The 24,904-nt window shown below is 41.1% G+C and overlaps 1 protein-coding gene across 1 annotated transcript; it reads left to right on the forward strand.

The window, feature by feature from the left end:
- Positions 1-795: 795 nt before the first annotated feature.
- On the forward strand, positions 796-24,227 carry FOXN4 (forkhead box N4). Its single transcript, XM_044273937.1, has 10 exons — positions 796-1,400; positions 1,606-1,691; positions 16,969-17,132; positions 17,233-17,324; positions 17,413-17,523; positions 19,968-20,095; positions 20,190-20,286; positions 21,915-22,122; positions 22,239-22,610; positions 23,977-24,227. The coding sequence occupies exons 2-10, from the start codon at positions 1,609-1,611 to the stop codon at positions 24,225-24,227; spliced, it is 1,506 nt and encodes a 501-aa protein (XP_044129872.1). The 5' UTR covers positions 796-1,400; positions 1,606-1,608.
- Positions 24,228-24,904: the final 677 nt, after the last annotated feature.

The raw sequence follows: 24,904 nt of genomic DNA on the forward strand, positions 1-24,904 counted from the left end.
ATCTAAAAGCCACATCCCGGATGAATTTAAGCTGCAGTTTTTTTTTTTTTTTTTTAAGCATGTGAAAAAAAAACACCTCATGTTAGTACTGTAAAACACTCCAGATTTGTAAAAAAAAAAAAAAAAAAAAAACATAAAAATACAATAAAAGCACAGTATAAATGTGAGCTTTATTGAATTGTAAAAAATAAAAATGAGCAATCATTTATTTCCCCCATATTAATAGGGTCCTCCACAATGGTCACCTATGCACAGGATAGGCGATTGGGCCCCTATCGCTGGGGGCACATATAATATTACATGTGTGTGTGTGTAAATAAATAAATATATATATATATATATATATATATATATATATCTTATATCGTCTTGTTTTGGCCAGGACTGCCCTTACATACAGGACTTTGCAGGCGGTGTATACATGCTGGTCTATGGCACGTACTGTGCACTGCGCCTGCAGGTAGTAAGCAGTACACGGGTGTAGTACGTGTAATGACAGTCTGTCTATGACTCCAGGGATAATTATTTGTTTTCCTCTGGTGGGTGAGCGCCTCCCGTCCCTCCCTTTCTCTCCCCCTCCTGCTGCCGCCTTCCCAGCTGCCTTTCCCGGGCTGCGGCGCGGGTCTTGCGGCGGGTATGGCCAGCGCGGGCCGGGCGGGCTCATTGACTTGCCAACGGCTGTGCACAAGCTGTGAGGAGGAGAGCAGGGCTGCAGCTCTCACACAAGGGAGCAACCTGCGCGGCAGACACACCGGACGAAGCCACAAGGGCAAACACCCCCCGAACTGGCCTGGACCAACTGAACTTTCAAAATCGCATCGCTTGTTGTGACAGCGGGCACGTACCATCGCCAGCACTGCGAGGGGGGCTCTCGGTGAAGAGGTAGAGAACATTATGGAAAGGTGTAACGTCCCGGACAGAAGTGCTTAGATGACAGCAGCTGCCGGTTGGCCCCGTGTGGTACCCTCGTGCGCTCACATGACAAAGTGCCGCATGAAAACACTGACACAAAACGCTCCCTGAACGTAAAGCTAAAAGAAAGAGCATCTCCACGTACTTATACCTCATGTGCCGTAACATGGCGATTACAGTGGCATAAACAGAGGAGAGGACGCTTGGCCCAGGGTAGTCACTAGTGGGCACAAAGGCGACCATGTTGGGGGCAGGAGGTGAGGGCGTACAGAGCAGGGAGCAGAACGAGTGGCCTTGCCTGCCCTACTAGTGACCCAGGCCTGAAGTGCGCATGCGCGGTGCTGGACAGCTCCTGAGAGGGAAATTTAAAAACGGTTTGGGGAGCAGAGAGAATTCACATTACAAAGAAGAGAGCAGCGCCCAGGAGCCAGAGAGCTGCCACACTGCAGGTGCCCAGCCTCCTCACCGTGCCAGCTCCTCCACCACCAGTAGGTACCCCTGTGCTTTACTGTATTTCTACAGATGGAAGTCCTGTCTGTTCTGGGAGCATCCCCTGATCATATGTGTCAGGAGGTGCCTGCACCTTGTAGTGCTTTATATGTGGCACACGCTTACAGGGTTAATCTGTCATCTATCTATCTGCATGTCATTCCATCCGTATATTTCTCTAACAGCAAATTTCCACTCTTAAAGGAGATGATAGACAGCGACATCTCCGGAATTATGTCTGGGATCATCAGGACATCGGAAGAAAATCACTCTCCCAGTCAGGAATACAGGTACCGGCTTCACCTCTGTCCTGGAAGTGTTACATGCATAATGTGTGCTAAATGGATCTGTCAGCATCTGTTTTATTGTATTTCTCATATGTCTCATCTATCTCATATCTATCATCTATCTATGTCTCTATCTATCTATCTATCTATCTATCCATCCATTATCTATCTATCTATCTATCTATTTATCTATCCATCCATTATCTATCTATCTATCTATCTATCTATCTATCTATCTATCTCTATCTATCTCATATCTATCATCTATCTATCTATCTATCTATGTCTCTATCTATCTATCTATCTATCTATCATCTATCTATCTATCTATCTATCTATCTATCTCTATCTATCTCATATCTATCATCTATCTATCTATCTATGTCTCTATCTATCTATCTATCGATCTATCTATCATCTATCTATCTATCTATCTATCTATCTATCTCATATCTATCTATTATCTATATTTCTATCTATAAATCTATCTCTATTATGTATCTATCTATTTATTATCTATCTATCTCTATTTCTATCTATATCTATCTATATGTCTCATATCTATCTCTATTATCTATCTATCTTTCTTTATATCTATTTATTATCTATCTTTCTATCTATCTAAGTATCTATCTATCTCATATCTATCTATCTATCTAACTCTATATCTATCTATCTATCTCATATCTATCTATCTAACTCTATATCTATCTATCTATCTATCTATCTATCTATCTATCTATCTATCTATCTCATATCTATCTATCTATCTATTTATCTATCTATCTCATATCTATCTATCTATTTATCTATCTATATATCTATTTATCTATCTATCTATCTCATATCTATCTATCTATCTATCTCATATCTATCTATTTATCTATCTATATCTATGTGCTAGAAGTTATATTTATTTATGGTGATGTAAATAGCAGGATTATTATTTTTCACTTTCTTTTATATGATTAATTTGCTTTGCCAGCAAGTACCTACCTCCCCTAGTGCTGTGAGGGGGTCATCTGCACCAGACATTGGAATGCAGTATCATTTGCATTATTGATCTTCCAACTGCTATAGTCACAATTTAATGGACACATCTGTAACCCACCCTTACCACGGCCCCCGAAATCACTGTTGCTTCTCCTATATTTCTTATAAACTAAGGAAAGTACAATGACTGAAGCAATTGCCCTGCTTAGGATTTTTCGGCTGCCCATCTATGTAAACATGTATTGCAATGTAAATGGAAGATAACCACAGAACACTTTGGCAGGAATAATTAGAGAATGGCGCTCTAAGTGACTTTCTGTAGTCAATGGAATAGATTTTAGAATATTTTATTTGTAATACCTCTAATGTATCACCATTCATTTGCTGGAATTGTAAGTTTCTATTCTTGGTTTTAGAACCGTTAATAAACAAATATTTAAAAAGAATAGAACAGATTGTTTCCTGTTGGTGACTGGAAACTATCAATTGTTAGTTTAGGGTGAAGATCTTAGCGCCCCCTAGTGTGCACAAGGTAGAATACTGTAGAATGGCTTGTAATAGAGGGGAGTGTGTATGTCTAGCATAGAGGCAACAGATCTGAGGCTGGAATGTTACAAATGCTTTATTATGAATAAATGTCACAATATTCTGCTGCGACCAGCGTGTTAACAGACCTGGCGGCATGCCCCATTGGTAGCTATAGCGCGGCGGATAGCCAAATTGTCATTTTGTCAGGTGTCCTTTGCCTGACCCGGATACAACTGATCTGTGTTAACCCAGCCATAGATATTGTTGTCATGTGTGTTCCCAAACAGTTTCTATACCTGACCACCCCCTTAAAGAAAGGTATAAAGCCTCCTTGAGGTTTTTATGAACTTCCATGTTATTAGAGGGTTAATGTCTACAGGTATTGGATGCATACTGTATTTTAGAGTATATGCACATGGTGCGTATTATGCATGGATTTTATGCGGAAACTCTGCAGCATAAAGGTACACGCACATGGTGTCTACTACACATGGATTTTCCAGCAATAAATCCACAGCGTAATACAGTACCAGCTGAGAAGATGAGATTTTCAGGGTGGAGTTCACCCATAGCAATGCAAAGGTTGAGAACTGAGGCAAATCCGCAACAAAATCTGCAAGTAACACATACGGATTTTGGTTCCGAAAAACAGCTGCGTGGATTTTTGTGCCATTTTTGCAGCATTTCTGCACCAAAATCCACATGCATTACTTGCAGATTTTGTTGTGGATTTTTTCCAGATTTCACCCTTTGCAATGCAAAATCTGCACTGAAAATTCGCACAAACAATTGACGTGCTGCAGATTTCAAAATCCACACCACAGGTTAATTTTTGCCCCAAAAATGTCCACACGTGTACATGAGATTTTAAAAATCTCATCTACTTTGCTGGTACTGATTTACACTGCAGATAATACGCACCGCGTGTACGTAGCCCTATATTTTACACATACAGATAAGTTTGGCGTCTGTTGCCACGAAGCATAAAAGAAGTTATTAAAACCAAACTTTTCTTAGAATTGTAATATTCACGTGACAATTTAATCGGATAATGAAAGGAGAGAAAAATGGGAAATTGAAAAGGAAACAAAAATGGGAAAACGAAAAGGATAGAAAAATGGGAAAATGAAAGAAAAATGATAAAATAAAATAAAAAATGGAAAAAATATAATGAAAAAAATTGGAAAATGAAAGGAAAGAAAAACTGGAAAATGAAAGCTTGGTTTTATGAATGAGATTTGTGCTGGGAAGTCTGTACAGTTACAAGTGCAGCTTTTTAGTTTAGTATATGCTGTGAAGGGATCCATTTCTTGCTCTTCGCTCTGCAGTTTTGGTTTCTCAGTCAGTGAAGTTATTCTAGTAATATTTCTGCACACTTATGTCTTTGACTGCGTAGTCCGTTCACTGAAATCGGGGAGCCACCATTGTACTTCTTTTCCAGTAGTTGTGATTGCTCCTGAGAGAGCTGCGTAAATAATGGCGAGTTTTTTTCATGAGGCCTGACAGAGGAAAGAATAGAGCTGTCACTTTGTATGAGCGCTGTTTACACTTGCCCTGTCACAATGGCACATAACGGGATCGGAGGATCACCACGGGGTTGCTCTGCAGTCCCACATAACAGGAGGGGGAAGAGAATGGCTCCCAATTAAAGACAAGGCCTGTGTGAATTTGCCTCTGTGAAGGGATCTCTAGGAAAGCATCTTTTGGAGCAGTCAAAGCATATTTACGGTATGACTATTCAAGCTTTAAATGATGTACGAGTGGTTTGTCCTAATAACTGCAATAACAAGCTCGAAATATCTTAAGTGGCGTGAAAAGAGACTTGGTCATTGTCCAAACGCAGCAAAATTGCTGGAATGTAGAAATCCGCTCTACAGATGTTCATGGCTAGCCATTTACAAGACTAAGTGAAAAGGGAAATGCTGATGAGAAGAATGGACTGAGCTAAATGAGTAAGCAGCAAAATCCTGTGTATCACATAAGTAATGCAGCAATGTCCCCAGGAATGACAGAAGGCTGGGTCTAGACTGACTGCAAGTTCCCACGCATTTGAAATAAATCCCATTTGTCATAAAAGTACCTTTAAGGGATTGTCTAGGATTTTCAGGCTGGCGGCCTATCCTCAGGATAAGCCATCACTATTAGATCGGCATAGGTACGACATCCTCACTCCCCTGCTGATCAGCCGTTTCATTGGAGCTTTGGTGGTGGAAGTCAGCCCCCGCACTACATAGCGCTGTCCGTTATGTAGTGGATGCAGCTGGTTACTGCAGTAGTTTCTTCAATAGGAGCCGCCCTGCAGTGACCGGCTCCGTCCACTACATAACGGACAGCGCTATGCAGTGCGGGGGCTGACTTGCGGCAAAGGAGCTACCATGAAATAGCTGATCAGCAAGGGTGGGAAGGTGTCGCCTCCCCACCGATATGATATTGATAGTTTATCCTGAGGATAAGCAATCACTTTTAAAATGATGGACATCCCCTTTAATATCCTGACAGTCTCTCAGGCTGTCTTTTCACTGGAGAGGTGACTGTGCTTGTGCAGTAGTACATCAATATAAAAGGTTCTCTCATCACTCCTGATATGTCTTGACTACAGAATACTTGTATTTCCCTTTTCTCAGAACATTGTATTGTGATGTTCCTCTGTTATTCCTGCTAGAAAACTGACTACTGAGTGTCATCGTTCTCCTTGTCAAAGGGGTGTGTCCCTACACATTCTGACTCTGCCAACACTGATTGGACAGGGTAAGAACACCCCCACCGAAATGTACCCAAATGTCGATTTAGTCATGCATTTCTAGAAAGAATAACAGAGGAACAACACAATAGAGAGTTCTAGGAAAAGATGCTCCAGAATTGTTGTTTCATGGGGAATACAAATATTTACTAAAATATATAAGTCAGGAGGGCTGAGAGGTCCTTTTGAATGAAATGGTAGTTACTAGAACCAGTGAGTACATGCAGCTATCTGTTAGTCCTATTCATTTCTCTGGTGAGTATCCATAGACAATTTGGATAGTTGTTGGTTGAATAATGTTTCCTGACTTCCCCTTGTCTATTTGGCTATGTTATTTCTATGGATCGGGATATAAGAGGCCACCATACTCCTGTGATGCTGCTTATTCCATTGGATACAATAGGATTGCTTCCATTACCAGAGCCTGTCCTGTCTGTCCTCTCTGTACTTCATGTCTCCTCATGAACTAAATTCCCCAGAGATTCAGCTAAAGTTCTTATCATCTGTATTCAGGATCATAATCCCTGACAAGTAGGAGAGGATGAGGCAGCTCTTTACCTCAGTGTTGTAAAGTAACTTGTCCTCCTGTGTGATTAGGACAGGTTTTGTGTGAGCTAATGGGACAGCGGCCATTTTGTTTCCCCTGATGATTGCTCCCCAGACAAAACGAGCCTTTATAAATAATGAAAGGTATATGAGAATATATTTATAATAAAATAATATTTAATTTCATTTCCTTAATTCCCGGAGAACCCCTTTAAAGGGTTTTTTATCAGCTCTTCACAGGATAGGGGGGACGCCCTTATTGTGGTGGTGCAGTGAGGAGGAGCGGTTTGAGGCCCTTATTCTAGCAAATTTTAAAGGGCATCTGTCAGCAGATTTGTACCTATGAAACTGGCTGACCTGTTACATGTGCGCTTGGCAGCTGAAGACATCTGTGTTGGTCATAATGTAGCGTGGGTCATAATTTCCTATCAGTTTTTGGCAAACATGTGGCTGAAATGTTTTTTTGCAAAGCTTTTTTGCATTTTTGTAGAAAAAGAACTGTGTGTGATTGACGCTGAACTGTAATACCAGACATAGCACTTTTTCTGGAAAGAATTAAAATCAGAGCCTTATTTTCTAGTCCTGGATAGCCCCTTTAAAGATTATTTTAGGGAATCACAATTACCTAATATAATGTCAATATTAGATTTTCCCCTCTTTTATAAATAGAAGATCTGCTAAATATCCATGGGGGCCGAATAAAAGGAACATGTATTTTATGAAAATAATGCCAGTTTCACACAGTCATATTTTGCCCACAAAATATGATGATGATGGGTTTTGGTTCAGTAGGCCCCATTGGGGGAGGAGGGGGGGTTATAGGTGTTACAATACTGATGCTAAAGTTAAGATACATTATGGCCATGTGAAGTTGGCTTAAAGCTGGTTATGCACCTTAAATAATATTTTGCTGACAGATGCATCCCCTGTTTCCCCCATAAGCATGCATACTTAGATTGCCAGGAGTCACTACCAGACATAGCCTTAACCTCCCTCCAATTATGCTGGGCATCAGTCAGAACTAATAATGTTACACCCAGACACCAGTCATTGCTTACATTGTTCCTCCCAGGCAGATTCATTTCATCAGGACCACCCTGATTCAGACGTCCACAAAACGTCTGACATACCAAGGAACAGCACAGTACCATGGGAATGCCAGCATTAGGATTGAGGTTTTGGCAGGGGGACCCTATCCGAATCCTAATGTTTTGGACTGGACAGGGGTAGGTCCTGACTCCACCCCAGTTATTATTGGAAGTCATTGATGGCTGAAAGTCTCACTTAAGTTGATAATTTGTGTATTTCGGCTTTCACTTATGCTGCCTCAATATGTATACTAAGTCAAGTATCTATAGCTTTACATAGTTGATACATGTATAGATGTCATACATAGAACATAAAGCTGGTTCTATCAGGTGGTTCCTCTATTTTCTTATATACTCCATTCAAATTATAAAGCAGTCATCCTGGCAAAACTTAAAGAAGCACTCTCACTGATTAATTTTCATTCTCTGGCCTATTAGAAAGGTACATTCTCTAAATTGTAGTGAAGGTGATCTTCTTACCCGTGGCTATAGTCATGAGTTAGCCACTTCCTTCTGGTCCTCCGCTGTGTCATGTGACCAACACTCTGACTCTCCAACTGACACAGCGTCTTATGTGTGGACATGATGTCACTCCCATAGAAGTGAATAGAGAAACTGACTTTACTGTTGACACACAAGACGCTGTGTCAGTTGAAGAGTCAGTGTCAGTCAGGACCAGAAGGGAGGGGAGGGGATATCTCACAACTATAGCCACCGGTAAGAATATTACCTCCACTACAATTATATATAATATAATTAATTATTAATAATAATAAATTATATATAATATAATATCAATTATGTGCCTTTCTAACGGGTCTGAGAATAAAAACAACTTTATGGGTGTGCTTCTTTAAAAACAGAGTTTTGTGCCGAATACTGGAACTCAGTTCAGTGATCCACCAGTAACGTTTCATTGTTTGTTGCCTAAACCATTTACAGTCAGCCATTTTTCAAACCACCAATAAACGATTCAAAGGTGAGAAAAATTGATAAAATGTAGTTTGAAAATTGTTTGACTGCAGCTGCATATATCCTGTAAATGTGGACAGACATGTCCATTTAAAGGATACAATTAGACGGGTCGTGCCATAAATGACTTTTCACTATATAGTTTATATTTATCAATTACTCTAGATCTCATTCCTCCTTAGATTGTTATTTATAAAAGAAAATTACCTCATTTGCAGTTTTTTCTTATCCCCCATGCTTGAATCCTACTTCCTGGTTTGTCATGTGACTGCTGTACCATCATGCCTTAGGGCAGTGAGTTGTCTTCAGACATCAGCAGATCACGTGACACCAACCACGCTCCTTGTTCTTACCAATGACGCCTCTCACATCCTATATTACATGGCTCTAATACAGGACGTAATGAACAGCAGCTGACTATGAAAACAGATGTGCCATAGGGTGCAATGATAGACTAATAACATTAGAATAAGGCCATTTTGATAAATGGTAGTATTTGGGAAGAGTGATATACCAGAGATATCTGTTGGGCGGGACACATTTATATTAGTGGCAACAGCCCCTTTAATGATGGCAGTGGTTTTCATGTATACACAATCAGTGGTAATTGATAGTTTTATCACTTTCTCTTTTTGTCCACTAAAGGCTGTATTACACCTGCTGATTTTTCAGTAGATGAACGCTAACATCTTGCAGTGTAATAGTGCCATTAATTGAGTACGCTTAAAAATCATTGTTTCCCGGCGGCTGATCGTGGTGTCTAATTATGATCTGCTGCCGGCAAACCCCTAGACAGCATGAAGATGAGCAATGGCATATCGATTGCTCCTCCCCATGCTGCTGTCACGCTCGTGTGTGGGCAGAAAAGACCACACCGAGCATAGAAGGAAAAAGGGGAAACAACACAGACGTCATTTGATCCAAAAGGAAAAAATGTCAGATCAAACCACGTGTTGCCAGTCTCACAGATCTCCTGCCACTTGTTGCGGGAATGTCCGTGACAGTTGCGGAGGAGATTGCTGCATATAATAGCAGCGGTCTCCTCCGCTAGCGAGCAGGCGATTGCCGAGAGGGAACGCTTCCCTCCTGACTATTGCTTGCTCAATTGGCCTGTGTAATACAGGCTTTAGATTTGTCAGTAAGAGCGTTACAATTGCTCATAAATGAAGGAATTGTTAAAAACATTGTTCCATGTTAATGGGCCTTGATCTGTGGCCTCCTCCAGCAGTCCAGAAGGGAGCATTTTCTATGTAACTCTCTTAATGATCTGCGATACACACAATGCAGAGCTCAATGGGGTGTCACAAAACGCTCCCCTAGGCCTAGAATTCGTGCTGGTCGTATGACTAGCACTTAGAGACTGCTAGTGATTATTTTGAACAGATTCCACAGGAGCAGGTTAGGGGATGCACCAGTCATCCTGGCAAAACTGTAAGTTTATTCTGAAATATTAAACTGTGTGGACATACAGACGTGGACAAAATTGTTGGTACCCTTTGGTCAATGAAAGAAAAAGTCACAATGGTCACAGAAATAACTTTAATCTGACAAAAGTAATAATAAATTAAAATTCTATAAATGTTAACCAATGAAAGTCAGACATTGTTTTTCAACCATGCTTCAACAGAATTATGTAAAAAAATAAACTCATGAAACAGGCATGGACAAAAATGATGGTACCCCTAACTTAATATTTTGTTGCGCAACCTTTTGAGGCAATCACTGCAATCAAACGCTTCCTGTAACTGTCAATGAGACATCTGCACCTCTCAGCAGGTATTTTGGCCCACTCCTCATGAGCAAACTGCTCCAGTTGTGTCCGGTTTGAAGGGTGCCTTTTCCAGACTGCATGTTTCAGCTCCTTCCAAAGATGCTCAATAGGATTGAGGTCAGGGCTCATAGAAGGCCACTTTAGAATAGTCCAATTTTTTCCTCTTAGCCATTCTTGGGTGTTTTTAGCGGTGTGTTTTGGGTCATTGTCCTGTTGCAAGACCCATGACCTGCGACTGAGACCAAGCTTTCTGACACTGGCTAGTACATTTCTCTCTAGAATTCCTTGATAGTCTTGAGATTTCATTGTACCCTGCACAGATTCAAGACACCCTGTGCCAGACGCAGCAAAGCAGCCCCAGAACATAACAGAGCCTCCTCCATGTTTCACAGTAGGGACAGTGTTCTTTTCTTGATATGCTTCATTTTTTCGTCTGTGAACATACAGCTGATGTGCCTTGGCAAAAACTTCGATTTTTGTCTCATCTGTCCACAGGACATTCTCCCAGAAGCTTTGTGGCTTGTCAACATGTAGTTTGGCATATTCCAGTCTTGCTTTTTTATGATTCGTTTTCAACAATGGTGTCCTCCTTGGTCGTCTCCCATGTAGTCCACTTTGGCTCAAACAACGACGGATGGTGCGATCTGACACTGATGTTCCTTGAGCATGAAGTTCACCTTGAATCTCTTTAGAAGTCTTTCTAGGCTCTTTTGTTACCATTCGGATTATCCGTCTCTTAGATTTGTCATCAATTTTCCTCCTGCGGCCACGTCCAGGGAGGTTGGCTACAGTCCCATGGATCTTAAACTTATGAATAATATGTGCAACTGTACTCACAGGAACATCTAGTTGCTTGGAGATGGTCTTATAGCCTTTACCTTTAACATGCTTGTCTATAATTTTCTTTCTGATCTCTTGAGACAGCTCTTTCCTTTGCTTCCTCTGGTCCATGTCGAGTGTGGTACACACCATATCACCAAACAACACAGTGATTACCTGGAGCCATATATATAGGCCCAATGGCTGATTACAAGGTTGTAGACACCTGTGATGCTAATTAGTGGACACACCTTGAATTAACATGTCCCTTTGGTCACATTATGTTCTGTGTTTTCTAGGGGTACCATCATTTTTGTCCATGCCTGTTTCATGAGTTTATTTTTTTACATAATTCTGTTGAAGCATGGTTGAAAAACAATGTCTGACTTTCATTGGTTAACATTTATAGAATTTTAATTTATTATTACTTTTGTCAGATTAAAGTTATTTCTGTGACCATTGTGACTTTTTCTTTCATTGACCAAAGGGTACCAACAATTTTGTCCACGTCTGTATAGCTAAAATGCAGATACATGGCTATCGGAACGTTACATACATGATGACTACTGAGAAAGCGTTTCTGGTTTAGAGAATAGAGTCTATGTCATATACCAGTGATGGTGAACCTCTTAGAGACCGAGTGCCCAAACTGCAACTGAAAACCCACTTATTTATCTCAAAGAGCCAAGTCCAGACTACAGTCCAGTATAGTATATCTTCCATGTACCTTATCATTTAGCTATAATAGCCTGCTTACATTCAGTGCGCTGCCTGTGTCGTTACTAGTGCACCCCGCACTGATGGATGGCAGGAAAAGTCTAAGGTATATTGTTGCACCATAGACTTTTTCCAGGGTGCAGGTGCCCACAGAGAGGGCTCAGAGTACCGCCTCTGCCACCCGTGCCATAGGTCTGCCACCACTGTCATATACCATCCAAATTTTAAAATTGTTCTGGCCTATAGATAAAATTATCAAGGTACCTTGTAATTTCAGGTCCATGCTTACTACTTGTGGCCCTTAACATATGACAATGTCTGGAAGTGACTGGTAATGATGGATATTACTGTAGTGTTGATGCTATTGTTCTTCATATTTGTCAGAGATACTCAGTATGCAGGAAAATGTATTGTTAACAGGATGATTATGTTACAGATTTTTTTATATTTCTAATGCTTCATATAAAAATACCATGAGAATGTTTATAATGCTGATATGGATGGACATGTATAGATAATGTATATACCTGACATATAGTGTAATAAAGGACACAAATAAAATTAGTGCGCATGCTCCATTTTATTGATGGCTATGGAAGTCTTATTGTCTAACTACCAAAGAATAAGACTGGTCCCTGAAGTGACTGTAAATAACCAGAACTTTAGTAAGTACTTAGAGCATCAGTAAATACCCGGAACAATGGTAAATACCTGGAACAATGATAAATACCCAGAACAATGGTAAATACCTTGAACAATGGTAAATACCTGGAACAATGGTAAATACCTGGAACAATGATAAATACCTGGAACAATGGTAAATACCTTGAACAATGGTAAATACCTGGAACATTAGCAAATACCTGGAACATTAGCAAATACCTTGAACATTGGTAAATGCATCAAATACATTGAGAATTAGTACATACCTAGAACAGTGGTAGATACCTAAAACATAAGTACATATCTAGAACATTGGTCTACCCAAGTAAACTAAATGCCATTGAGTATGGGTCCTACTGTAACATGTGATAAAAGCTCATTTTAGGGATTTCTTATGTACTACAAGCTTTATAGATTCTGTTGCAAAATGTGATGCTTATTATATGACATTACCTGGCTTAATATTTTAAAAGATATCTGTCAGCAGATTTGTACCTATGACACTGGCTGATCTATTACATGTGCGCTTGGCAGCTGAAGGCATCTGTGTTGGTGCCATGTTCATATGTGCCCGCATTGCTGGGAGAAATGATTTGTTTTAGTATATGCAAATGAGCCAGCGTTCTGCTTAGAGGGTCAGCTCTTTCTGCAACTACAGCACCCTCTGCACTTTAATTGACAGGGCCAGGCAGGCGTGATCATGTTTTCACTGCCTGGTCCTGTCAAAGTGCAGAGGGCGCTGTAGTTGCAGAGGGACCTGAGCCTCTAGGTGTAACGGTGATGCCATTGTCTCAGCAATGCGGGCACATGTGAACATGGGACCAACACAGATGTCTTCATATGCCAAATGCACATGTAACAGGTTAACCAGTTTCATAGGTGCAAACCTGCAGACAGAACAGATCAGAGCTGAACCCGGACATACCTCCATTTTCACCCAGGCAGTCCCCCTGACTTGAGCATCGGAGCAGTTCATGCTCCGATGCTCTCCTTTGCCCTGCGCTAAATCGCGCAGGGCAAAGGCATTTTTTGGAGATCCGGTGACTAACTGGGCTCTCCATGGGTCTGCCAGGAAGCCTGGTGACGTCACCGGCACTGATGGGCGGGATTTAGCGCTGCCCTAGCCAGTAACATGGCTAGGGCAGTGCTAAAGCCCGCCCATCAGAGCCGGTGATGTCACAAAACACACTGCCAGGCGGAAGCTTCTGCCCGCCAGTGTGTTATGATAAACAAAAGAGCCCGTGGCCTGTGCGATTTAGCGCAGGGCAAGGAAGCGCATCAAAGCATGAGATGCTCCGATGCTAGCCTCAGGGGGGCTGCCTGGGTAAAAATAAGAGTATGTCTGGGTTCACAACCCCTTTAAGTAAAGTAATAAAAGTTTAGCTTATTTTTTACCATGTCTGTGATGTGCCATACGTAGAACCCATTCCTAATTCCTTCGCTCCCTCTTGCGCTCTGCCAACCCTTTCTCTGTTTATCTAATGCTGCTGTGACATTTGCAGACATAAAACAGTAGTACTAGCACCTAGAGAAGCCTGTCTGCGGTATCTACATCCTGCTATTTCATCTACAATGCCTGCAGTATTTCCCCTCTGCCTGCCCTGTATATCCCTTCAGTCTCTTCTGAGGAGGACCTCTCCCTCAGTAAATGTCCTGCCGTTCTTACTTATCTATCTGTCATTCTCATAACAGTAGCCTTTCACATCCCCATGACTGAGGCTATCCACATTCTCTCCCAACCTTTCCACCTTTCTTTCAGTATTTGGCCTTGTCTCCCTACAGTAATCCTTTCATGGCGCTCTGTACACTCTGTGCAGTGATTTACCATCATCCCCATCCTCTCCCATATATAATTCCTCTTAGAGTTCTTCTGTATTAATCCCCAGCCATCCATACACTAATACTTCATTGACCTGTTCTACTTTCCACAGTAATCTTCTACTATATTTCTCCTATACATTTAGTAGACTCCCCACTGAGCCCCATTTATATATTTCTTACTGACTTACCTACCTGTAATAATTTCAAACTGTCCATCTATGATTTTTAATTACTAGATGGACTCTTTTATTTAGTACTTGCTGAACCTGTCACCACCATAATGGCCCCAACCACCTGAAGTTACCTCACACCTCTGGTCTTCATGTCCCCAATTATATTTTTGTATAGTTTGTCCGATAGATAATTTTGCTGCAGAACCACTTTAGGCTACTTTCACACTAGCGTTTCTGTTTTTGGGTATTGAGATCCGTCATAGGGTCTCAATAAATACCGGAAAAAAACGCTTCAGTTTTGTCCCCATTAATTGTCAATGCGACAAAATGTAACTGAACAGAACGTAACAGAACGGAATGCTCCAAAATGCATTCCGTTCCGTTTGGTTGCGTTCGCATGCCAGAGAGCAAACTGTCCCCTATTGACTTTCAATAGAGTTAATGACGGATCCATCTTGGCAATGTTAAAGATAATACAACCAGATCCCTTCATAATGGATGCAGATGGTTGTATTATCAGTAACGGAAGCGTTTTTTGCTGAACCCTGCCGGATCCAGCAAAAACGCTAGTGTAAAAATAACCTTATTCCCTCCTTGCGACATATGCAAATGCTGTATTTTAAGTAAAGGGAGTCTTGACACTCCAAGCTTGGCACAGCCCCACCTCTTCTTTCTGACGTACACAGATCACAGACTTTCATCAAGAGAAAAGAGGTGGAACTGGTTCATAGCAAGCTGAACTTGGATATGAATTTTGAGATATTTTATACAAATATCATATTCTAATGATTGGGTCAGTCAAATCAGTGTAATAAATTGTTACACAGCATAATACCTTTTGTTTTGCCATGATTATTAGTAGCTTATTCCAGATCGCTATAATAAAAGGCTTGCAGACAATAGAAATACTACACCATTGTCTAACCAGAAGACTGGTTCCCAAATACTTTAATGAACCCGCTTGCGTCTCCACTGAATGGAAATTATATTTTGGTAGAGGGATATACGTCTTTGGTGCTGTTTATTTCAGGGGGAGAACAAACGTTCTTTTAGGAAAATTCCAACCTGTCCCATCCATATTTCCCCTTATAGACAATAAATTAATGACGGATCAATTCGGAGGATCCGTAAAAGAAAAAAAAATGACTAACTTTAGACTAAGGCAACAGAACAGCAAAGCAAATCAGGAACTTCTTAATGTGAATTTTGCGTTATATGCTGGTCCGTATGAATGCAGAGCACACGCGTGTATCATGTGGACATGAGCGGCCGGGGGCACATGTGTGTAATGCATGTAGACTGCCCATTGCTGGCATAATAAATAGAATGCAGTTCAAGGTTCATTCAGAACTGAACAGCTGCCTTTCTTACTCTGATCTCAGGGCCAAAAGGCTACGGACACCTGGGATGCAGCGTGAGCAATTTGTATTCATGATAAAAAGCCGTTCATGGCAAAGAGAGATATTGTAAACAGCAAAGACACGTTAATGGGTGAATATTGCTGCAGCCAGATGAATGCCATATAGTTTGTGCCCCTATCTAGTGAGTTTGATGGGAAGTGTTAACACGTTGCTTGATAGGGTTTTACAATCCTAGAAGGAGGTTTACCACATGACAGGAGGCATTTGCACAGGGTTTTGACTCTTAACACCCCTTATCCGACCTTTCGATTTAAAATCAGGAAAAATCACAAGCCTCTTCTTTCAGGCCAGTAGGCACCAGGCGGGTGGCAGATGGCATGTTTTTGTGCGTTACTTGTCTGCTGTCATTCAACGAGATTAATGCAGGGTCTGTGTGGAGGGGTGAAGGAGAGGGGGAGGAAGATGAAAAAGAGAAACAATTAACCTAAAAACAAAACAATGGGGACACGTGTCGGCCGGCTCTAGCCGTTTGGGGACACAATAGGCAATCATCTTTCAATAACAGAACCAACTGTTGCAACCCAGCCGGGCCTGGCCAGCTTTCAAATGAGATCGTTTGATCTTGTTTGTTTATGATCCAGCCAATGGGAGAGCTGCAATAAAGGTCAGCTGGGCCCGTGTCCCCCCCTTCCCCCTCTTTCACTCTGCAAAATTGCAAAGGGATATTATGAGCATGAATGGTAAAGCATGCTGCCGTGATACAAAAGCCGCTCCAGTGCACTGTACGGAGAAGAGTGCATGGCGAGAGCTGGGCACCATGAATCAGTGCATAATCGTCAAACTAGGTTTAGTGCACTCAGTAAGAAATGGGAAAATATAAAACTACTGCAAGCACAGTATTCATCTAATATACACAAAGCTTACCTGAGGTTTTCAGTTTCAAACTCCATGTCAATTTCTAAAATGAGTACATGAATTTTTGTGACCATTAATAGTTTATACTGAACTGTGACCTTCTTTCTTTTATATTCTTTATATATATGTTGTACATGCATGCTTTTTCTTACCTATAGTATTATTGCTTGCAGGCTTCTGTCCTCTGACACCTCCCAAATGCGAGATGATGATCTTCCGTGCGACTTACAGTCTCTCTCATGGCTGACCTCTGTGGATGTGCCCAGGTTACAGCAAATGACCAGTGGAAGGATGGAATACAGTATGAACTCGCAGAACATAGTGATACCCCAGCAAGGTAGGCTTCTTGTTAGTGGACACGGATTTACAGATCTGTATGTAGTAGTGTGTTATTGTATGTGTGTTGTTTGCCATCTCATATATGTTCTCCTTCATAGGTCAGCTCTCAAATACCATGGCGGGACAATTGATTCATATACCAGCAAGTATGCAGCAGAGCATCCTGGGTCTTAACACCATGACCTCCAATGTAAGTGGATAGATAAGCTATCCATGTAGATGTTTTTTGGCTCAAAAGCGAGATCATTAACCTGTTGGTTTTTTTCCCTTACCAAAAGATCAGCCAGTACACTATGGGTGGGCATCAGTCTCCTGGCCTCCAGTCACCACAGCCTATGTACCAGTCCCATTCCCAGCAGGTCTATGCGCTATCTCAGGGCTCTCAGCAGGTAAGCCAATCTTATTTGGATTTACTTTGTGAGACACTGATTGTTCTGTAGTTGTCTGGTTTCAAGTTAAAGGATCTAAGTGGTAAGTAATGCTTCTATTTATTGAATTGCCTGCCAATATCAGAATTTAAAGGGGTTGTTCAGTCTTGGAGCCGAGAACTCTTGGGTTCCTCCGCTATCCCCTGGAACATCACCACATACACACACCAACTCACCAGTCTTGGTCCCATTGCTTATCCCTTCCCCAACACTCCTGGTCACCGCAGGACCTGAAAACGGCTTTGTCCAGTGAGCGCTGTGGTCACTGACAGGCCTTTTACGTCACAGTAGTGATGTACTGTTCAAAATGGTTGGTCATGGGACCAAGTCACTTCTTGGTTCTTCAGGGACCAGAAGTGTCAGGAACACGAACAGATGAGTGGGTTTTTTTATGATCAGAGAGACAGGGGAAGACCCCAGGAGTTGTTGGCTCCAAGGCTGGACAACGTGTTTAATTTGAAACTGGACAGCCCCTTTAAATATTTTAACCCTTTCATTACCAGAGAAAATGTTTGCCTTTAAAGTGAACCTGTTACCATGGAAAAGCAGTACAAATTGCAGGCACCATGTTATAGAGCAGGAGGAGCTGAGCAGACGGATATATAGGTTTATGGGAGAAGATTCGGTAAAACTTGTAATTCATTTAATTAAACATTTCCCCTTTCTATGCTTCATGCGGGCGGTCCAACTTAAAGTGGTTGTGCAATAAACTACTTTTCACTCTAAAGTTTTTTTTCATAAAGTACTCTAGCTCCTATTCCTCCTTGGATTGTTTCCCAAATGTTTTATTTATTTAACTCATTTGGAGTTTATTCTTATCCCCCCTGCTTAAATCCTATTTCCTGGTTTGTCATGTGACTGCTGTCCCATCATGCCTTAGTGCAATGAGATGTTTCTGACATCAGCAGGACATGGGACAATAACCAGTTCATTTTCTACCTCCACATATTCAAAATGCTGTGTTACTGGATTTATAACAGATGCAACTGGTTCTAATATCCATCATTTGTTAAAGCAAAATGCATCTTATCTGTCTATTATCTGTCTGTCCATCCATAACTGACACTGTAACTGACACTGCCTAGAGAGGATTAGTTATTGAAAGGAGGGAAAAGAAGCGCCTGTGCTCCACTACAGCACATAACCAACAGCAACTGGATATCACAACAGATTTGCCACAGGGTACAATGGTAGACTAATAACTTTAGAATAAGGCAGGTTTCATAATTGATGGTATTTATTGGTGATATAACAGCAATATGTGTTGGGCAGGATACATTTATAGTACATGAAAATCTCTTTCCCAAAGCTAGAACCAACCCTGCACCTCGCATGGATCCAGAGATCTTCCCATTCATTGCTCTGCTAGATATATATCAAGCTGGAAGCTCAAGGGGAGTGTCTTTTGTGCTGCAGCTCAGGGGGCGTGTCCATGCTCTCCCTATCACAGCTCAGGGGGCAGATGAAGAATTAGGGTCCATTCACACGTCCGTTTTTTCTTTCCTGATCTGTTCCGTTTTTTGCGGAACAGATCAGGACCAGATCTGGACCCATTCATTTTCAATGGGTCCTGGAAAAAATCGGACAGCACAATGTGTGCTGTCCGTTTCCGTTGTTCCGTTCCGCATGTCTGTTTAAATATAAAACATGTCCTATTCTTGTCCGCAAAATTCGGATCCTGGTACAATACAAAGTCAATGGATCCGCAAAAAACGGAAGACATTCGGATGTCATTCCGTATGTCATCCGTGTTTTATGCGGAATCCGTTCCTGGAAACAAATAACAAATTTTTATTTATTTATTTTTTTCTATTTTTTTTCAAAGAAATCCAAACAACTTTATTTGATTATTGAACTTTATACATGTTTCCGTTTTTTGCGGATCCGCAAAAAACGGATGACATACGGAAACATTTTCAGGAACAACGGATCCGCAAAAAACGGACCGAAAATCGGGATATAGGAAAATACTGACGCGTGAATGTAGCCTAAAACTGAGCATGTGTGGCTTTCTCAGTGAGCAGGTCAAAGAAATAAGAAAACAAACAAACAGCAGGTGGAGCTATACAGATACATTTTATTGAATAAATCAGTGGCTATGCTAAATTTTTAATTACATGCAATTACAAAAGTATTCAGATACAGGTGCTGGTTTGAAAACTGTAGAATATTTTTCTTGGGACAACCCGTTTAAGTACTGCATTTTCATGGTGACAAGTTTTCTTTCGAAATGCTGCGACGTGCTTTGCTCTGGACTTTTTGTCCAACAAGGAAATGATTGGAGTGGGGCTGTTATTCTCTCCTTGGAATTAACAGTCACATATAAATCACTGTTTTATGAGGTAGCTAGTCTAGGTGATGTTTTTCTTATCCTCTGTGTCTTATGTTCTTTCTTTTCATTGTAGTGTTCTCCTGCTGGGATATATAATAATTCCTACAGAGCACAACCTCCGTATTCTCAAGCACGCCTGGCAGCTCACTCTACACAGGACCTACATCCTAAGAATTACCCTAAGCCTATATATTCATACAGGTGAGGTTCTCATTTGTGTACAGATACAAGTAGGAAAAAAAGCAGTTTTCTAAGATTGCAGTTATAATTACTATTTGTTCCTTGGTTGTTACAGCTGCCTTATTGCAATGGCCTTAAAAAACAGCAAGACAGGCAGTCTGCCCGTGAGTGAGATCTACAGTTTCATGAAGGAGCACTTCCCATATTTCAAGGTAAGAGAACTGAAAACAGATAAACATGAGTTATACAAGTGGCACACAGGGAGTGCACACCTCAAACCTTCAGTTGAATTGGCACCACTAGCAGACCATACTGGGTTCTGTTACATCTGTCCATGGACGGAAGCTACACTGGTCCTACGCCTGCTCTGTCCCCCTTTAAGAGAAATTTAGCTACTCACCTAATACTAGCGGCGAGACTACTTATACCACAGAGATGGCTTAGTGAAAAGCCGCCGACATTTTCTCACTGGATAACCAAGGTGAACCATATATGTTGTTTGGAGGAACTGGCGAGCTGGGAGACCAGACGGCATGAGAGGCATTTAACGATATCAAGACCATGGTTAGCATTTAGATCATCAGTCCTAGATGACAGTTAAAGTGCTCCTATTGACTGGACTAGCGGGTAGGCCCTAATCCTTCAGACCACTTACATAACAAATATATTTGTTAACTCCCAATGTAAGTGGTCTGAAGGATTAGGGCCTACCCGCTAGTCCAGTCAATAGGAGCGCTTTAGATGACGTTTGACTCGTGGGTGTCACCAGCTTTCACTGCCTCAAATTGGAATAGATGTCTAAGTAAGATGTATAAGTGTCCGGGAGGGCCTTTTTCCCTAAGGCCTCTAACCTTCCTCCTACTTTTCCGCCCCTCACATACCCCTACTCCCCTCCCCTCCCTTCCTTCAACTCCCCGTTAACACTAAGTTCAGATGCACTTCACATCAAGTGTCTTCAACTAAGTAATTCGGTCCTTTATGGACCAATATCCTTATGGTTTGTGTATCTTATTCTAATGTTACTACATGCAATGTACTTCAGTATGTTTTTTTTGTATACATTACTAATGCCTTTACATATACTGTACTATAATGGGATTATTCCTGTGTGCATTTCTTTATATTGCTCAATAAAAAAAAAATTGACAAGAAGCTACACTGGTCCCTCACTCATAAAAACGAGTCAGCTAAAGATCAAAAATTCATTGCCTGATCAGACATGCCTTCATGTCTGCTGCACCCAAAATTAATGTATCTATTCTACCATCAGTCAATGTTTAATTGCCACACAGGCCACTTTCAGTATAATAACCATTAGACACTGTATACAGTATATGCCACAGCCTGCCTCAGTATTGTTGCCGACCATATACTGGCACTGCCAGTAGGATATAGCATCATTTCATAAACAGAATATCATATGAAGCTGGCTCCACAAAACAGAGCTTACTTCTGTAGCCTGCCAAAATCTCAGTCCAACAGAGTGCTAGCGGTGAAAAGACTGAGTCAGAACAAGAATGTAACACAACTGCCATGATGGCCGGAAGGATTGCAGTCACATCCATTTTGTTTTGTAATATGCATTAGCATTGCAGTGAAATGCATGTGTACTAAATTCCCTACTTGATTTAACACCTAATAAAACATATTTTAAGAAAATATAGACCATTGACTTGTATGGGTCGGGAAAAAATGCGGTCATGCTCGCAGCCACTTAGGCTGGGTTTCTATGTTGTATTTTTTTTACTTGGTTTTTGAAGTAAAAGTTTGGAGTGGATCCAAAAAGAGGTCCTCGGCTGGTTTCAGCCTTAAAAAAGCATTTTGTCATTTGCCTTTATAGACAGCACCTGATGGTTGGAAGAACTCAGTGAGACACAACCTCTCCCTGAACAAATGTTTTGAAAAGGTGGAAAATAAGTTGAGTGGATCTTCTCGCAAAGGATGTCTGTGGGCATTGAATCCCGCTAAGATAGAGAAGATGGAAGAGGAGATGCAGAAGTGGAAAAGGAAAGACCTACCAGCCATTCGAAGGAGCATGGCTAACCCAGGTAACCATGCACTTACAAACTGGCACAATCGGTTGACCTTACCTAAGACTACACTTGCGTATAAATGCATATATTTAACTCTAAGCTTCAAGAAATCTTATTTTTTTTTGTTACAGATGAACTGGACAAACTTATTATGGACAGACCTGAAAACTGCAAAGCTCCAACCAAGTTGGCAACCTCAGAACCACCAGTAATGACAAATATTGGAAGTATCTCCATTCAGCAAACTCAGCCACACCATGTCATGACACTGTCTTTACAGTCCTTACCTTTACATCATCACATTCAGACTCAAGCAAGGATTGCATCAAGTTCTCCTGCACCAGCCCAAAGCCCTCCTCTCCATGTGCTTCCGGACATGACTCAAAGCCCACTGCACCAGCATATTATAAGCAGAGGGGCTTCGGACTTTCTAAGCATTACCTCAGACATGAACACAGAGGTGGATTCCATTGACCCTAGCATCATGGATTTTGCTCTTCAAGGTAAAATATTAGTGTTAAGTAGCTAGGAGGAAAGAAATTAACTTCCAGTATATAAACCCGATGAATATTCACAAAATAAGACTTCAAATTAAATAAGACTTCAATTACTATTATTAAGTAGCCAAGTTAGGAGGTCCCTTGTTATATGTATTTGCTTTGTATACAGGGTTATGTAGATAGAGAAAATGGGTTCCTAAGGAGCTGTAGTCATCTGGGAGAAAACAATTTGTCTTGAACATATTGCACACCGATGGGCATACAGGGAATGGTCTGACCAGGATCAAGTCCAGTTCTAGTTCTTGACCAGGAACATGACTTCCTGTCTCCAGTTCAGTACATGTGAGACTGCATATTTGTATAGCTCTGTAATGAAGAAGGCTGTAATAAATTGTAAATGTGACCAGCAATTAACGGATGCATGATAATAAGCTGCACGTTTATTGGTCCATCGAGACATTATATAAAAACGGCAACACAGGGCTTTGGTTGGTCCTATGGATAAATAAGGGCAAATCTTATTGTATTCTTAGTGCCCTGGATTTTCATCATGTGGACCACTGCATGGATACCCACAGCCAAGTGCAGTACAACAAAGTATTCTTCTATCAGTATTATGAGCATAGACAGAAATCTGTCCATATATGCACAAATGAATAAGAAATTGCACTATATGAGCTGTAAGTTCAGCCATGACTCCAAGGACCATGCATCATTTCCCCAGGGTCGTTCATAGGCATATTGTGTGTAATGCACATTTTGAAATGCAGGAAGATCAGATTTTTTTTGTTAGTTTCTCAAAACTGCATGGGACTTGATAAAATAATTAAGCACTTATACTCACGCTCCCAGGCTTCTCTGATGCAATGCTGCTGCTACACCCCCTCCCCAGGATATAGCCAGTGATGTATTGTGACTGAAGTGGTGATGTCCTGTATACTGCTGCAGCCAATCATTGGCTTCAACAGTGAACGGCACTTGACTGCTGAGGCCAGTGATTGGAAGCAGCAGTCTACTTGACGTCAACCCTCGTCATCAGCTTATGCCTGGGGAGAGTATGGAGCAGTGGTGCTGGATCAGAGGGGCCTGGGAAGGTGACAGTAAATGCTTCATTATTTTATTAGGCCCCGGTCGTTTTGAGAAATAAAAAATGATGTGGACAATCCTTTTAAGATTCTCAGAGGTACCATGCCATCCTTAGACATGACATTAAGCATAAGCTATACCCTACAGATGCAAAATATTATCATTATTATATATTAATGTCAAATACTATGTGGAGTGAAATGAGTAAGTTTTACAGTATTATGTATTTGACACCTGTCCATATGCACATTACATTTCTATAATATTATTTTCTTTTCCCAAGGTAACATCTGGGAAGACATGAAGGATGACAGCTTCAGTCTGGATACATTGGCAGCATTCAGCAACTCTCCCCTACAGCTGTCAGACTGTGATTTGGGGACCATAGGCCTGACACCAGTGTCTAGTAGCAGTGATCATTCCTTCACAGACTTCCAAGTAACCAGCTTATATACTACATATGCCAATTTGGACAATTCAGCACCCTCCCAGTGTGTGACGGGACAGGGCAATAAACCCATTGCTCTGTTGTAGATCTGCCAGAGACAGCATATGCACCAGAACCAAAACGACTAGGAACAGAATGTGAAAGTGAACACAGTTTACACATACTACTGTCCACATTTCCAGTGCTGCCTTGTTTTTCTGGGTTCACATTTTTGACAAGCAATGTGCATAACTTTTATCTATTTTCTTGTACCATTTTTTCTTGAAGTAAAAAAAAACGCCTATTTTGGGGTATAGAGATTTTTTTTTAAACTGGGATCTATTTTCTCTACTGTAAGGAAATCGTTCCGCAATAGACATTTCTTGTGATCATCTGCTGTGAACGGCTCTAAAGTATTTACCACTTAGACTTCTGATGTGACATTGCATCCTGCACTGAGCCTTAAGTGCTTCAATGACGCCAGTTAAAACAGAAAGACAATGATATCAATAGCACTGTATTGATAATGATAAAGTGTTTCGGAGAACCTAGAATGTATCACTACTGAGCTGTGATTCATGTATGTATCCACTGAACTGACTGTAAGGTGTCAGTGTGTCACTGTGAGTAGCTCTTACCCGAACCTCCGTATATACAATGAAGGAATCATTACAGCCACCTTACTTACAAGGATAGGTTTTTAATCTCACCGCTATTGTACTAAAATCAATGTGCTGTAATTAGTGTGTACAACAAAAAATAGATTGAGAAAAACTCAAACTTG

Source organism: Bufo gargarizans, unplaced genomic scaffold (genome assembly GCF_014858855.1).
Source record: "Bufo gargarizans isolate SCDJY-AF-19 unplaced genomic scaffold, ASM1485885v1 original_scaffold_1345_pilon, whole genome shotgun sequence".
Lineage (NCBI taxonomy): Eukaryota > Metazoa > Chordata > Amphibia > Anura > Bufonidae > Bufo > Bufo gargarizans.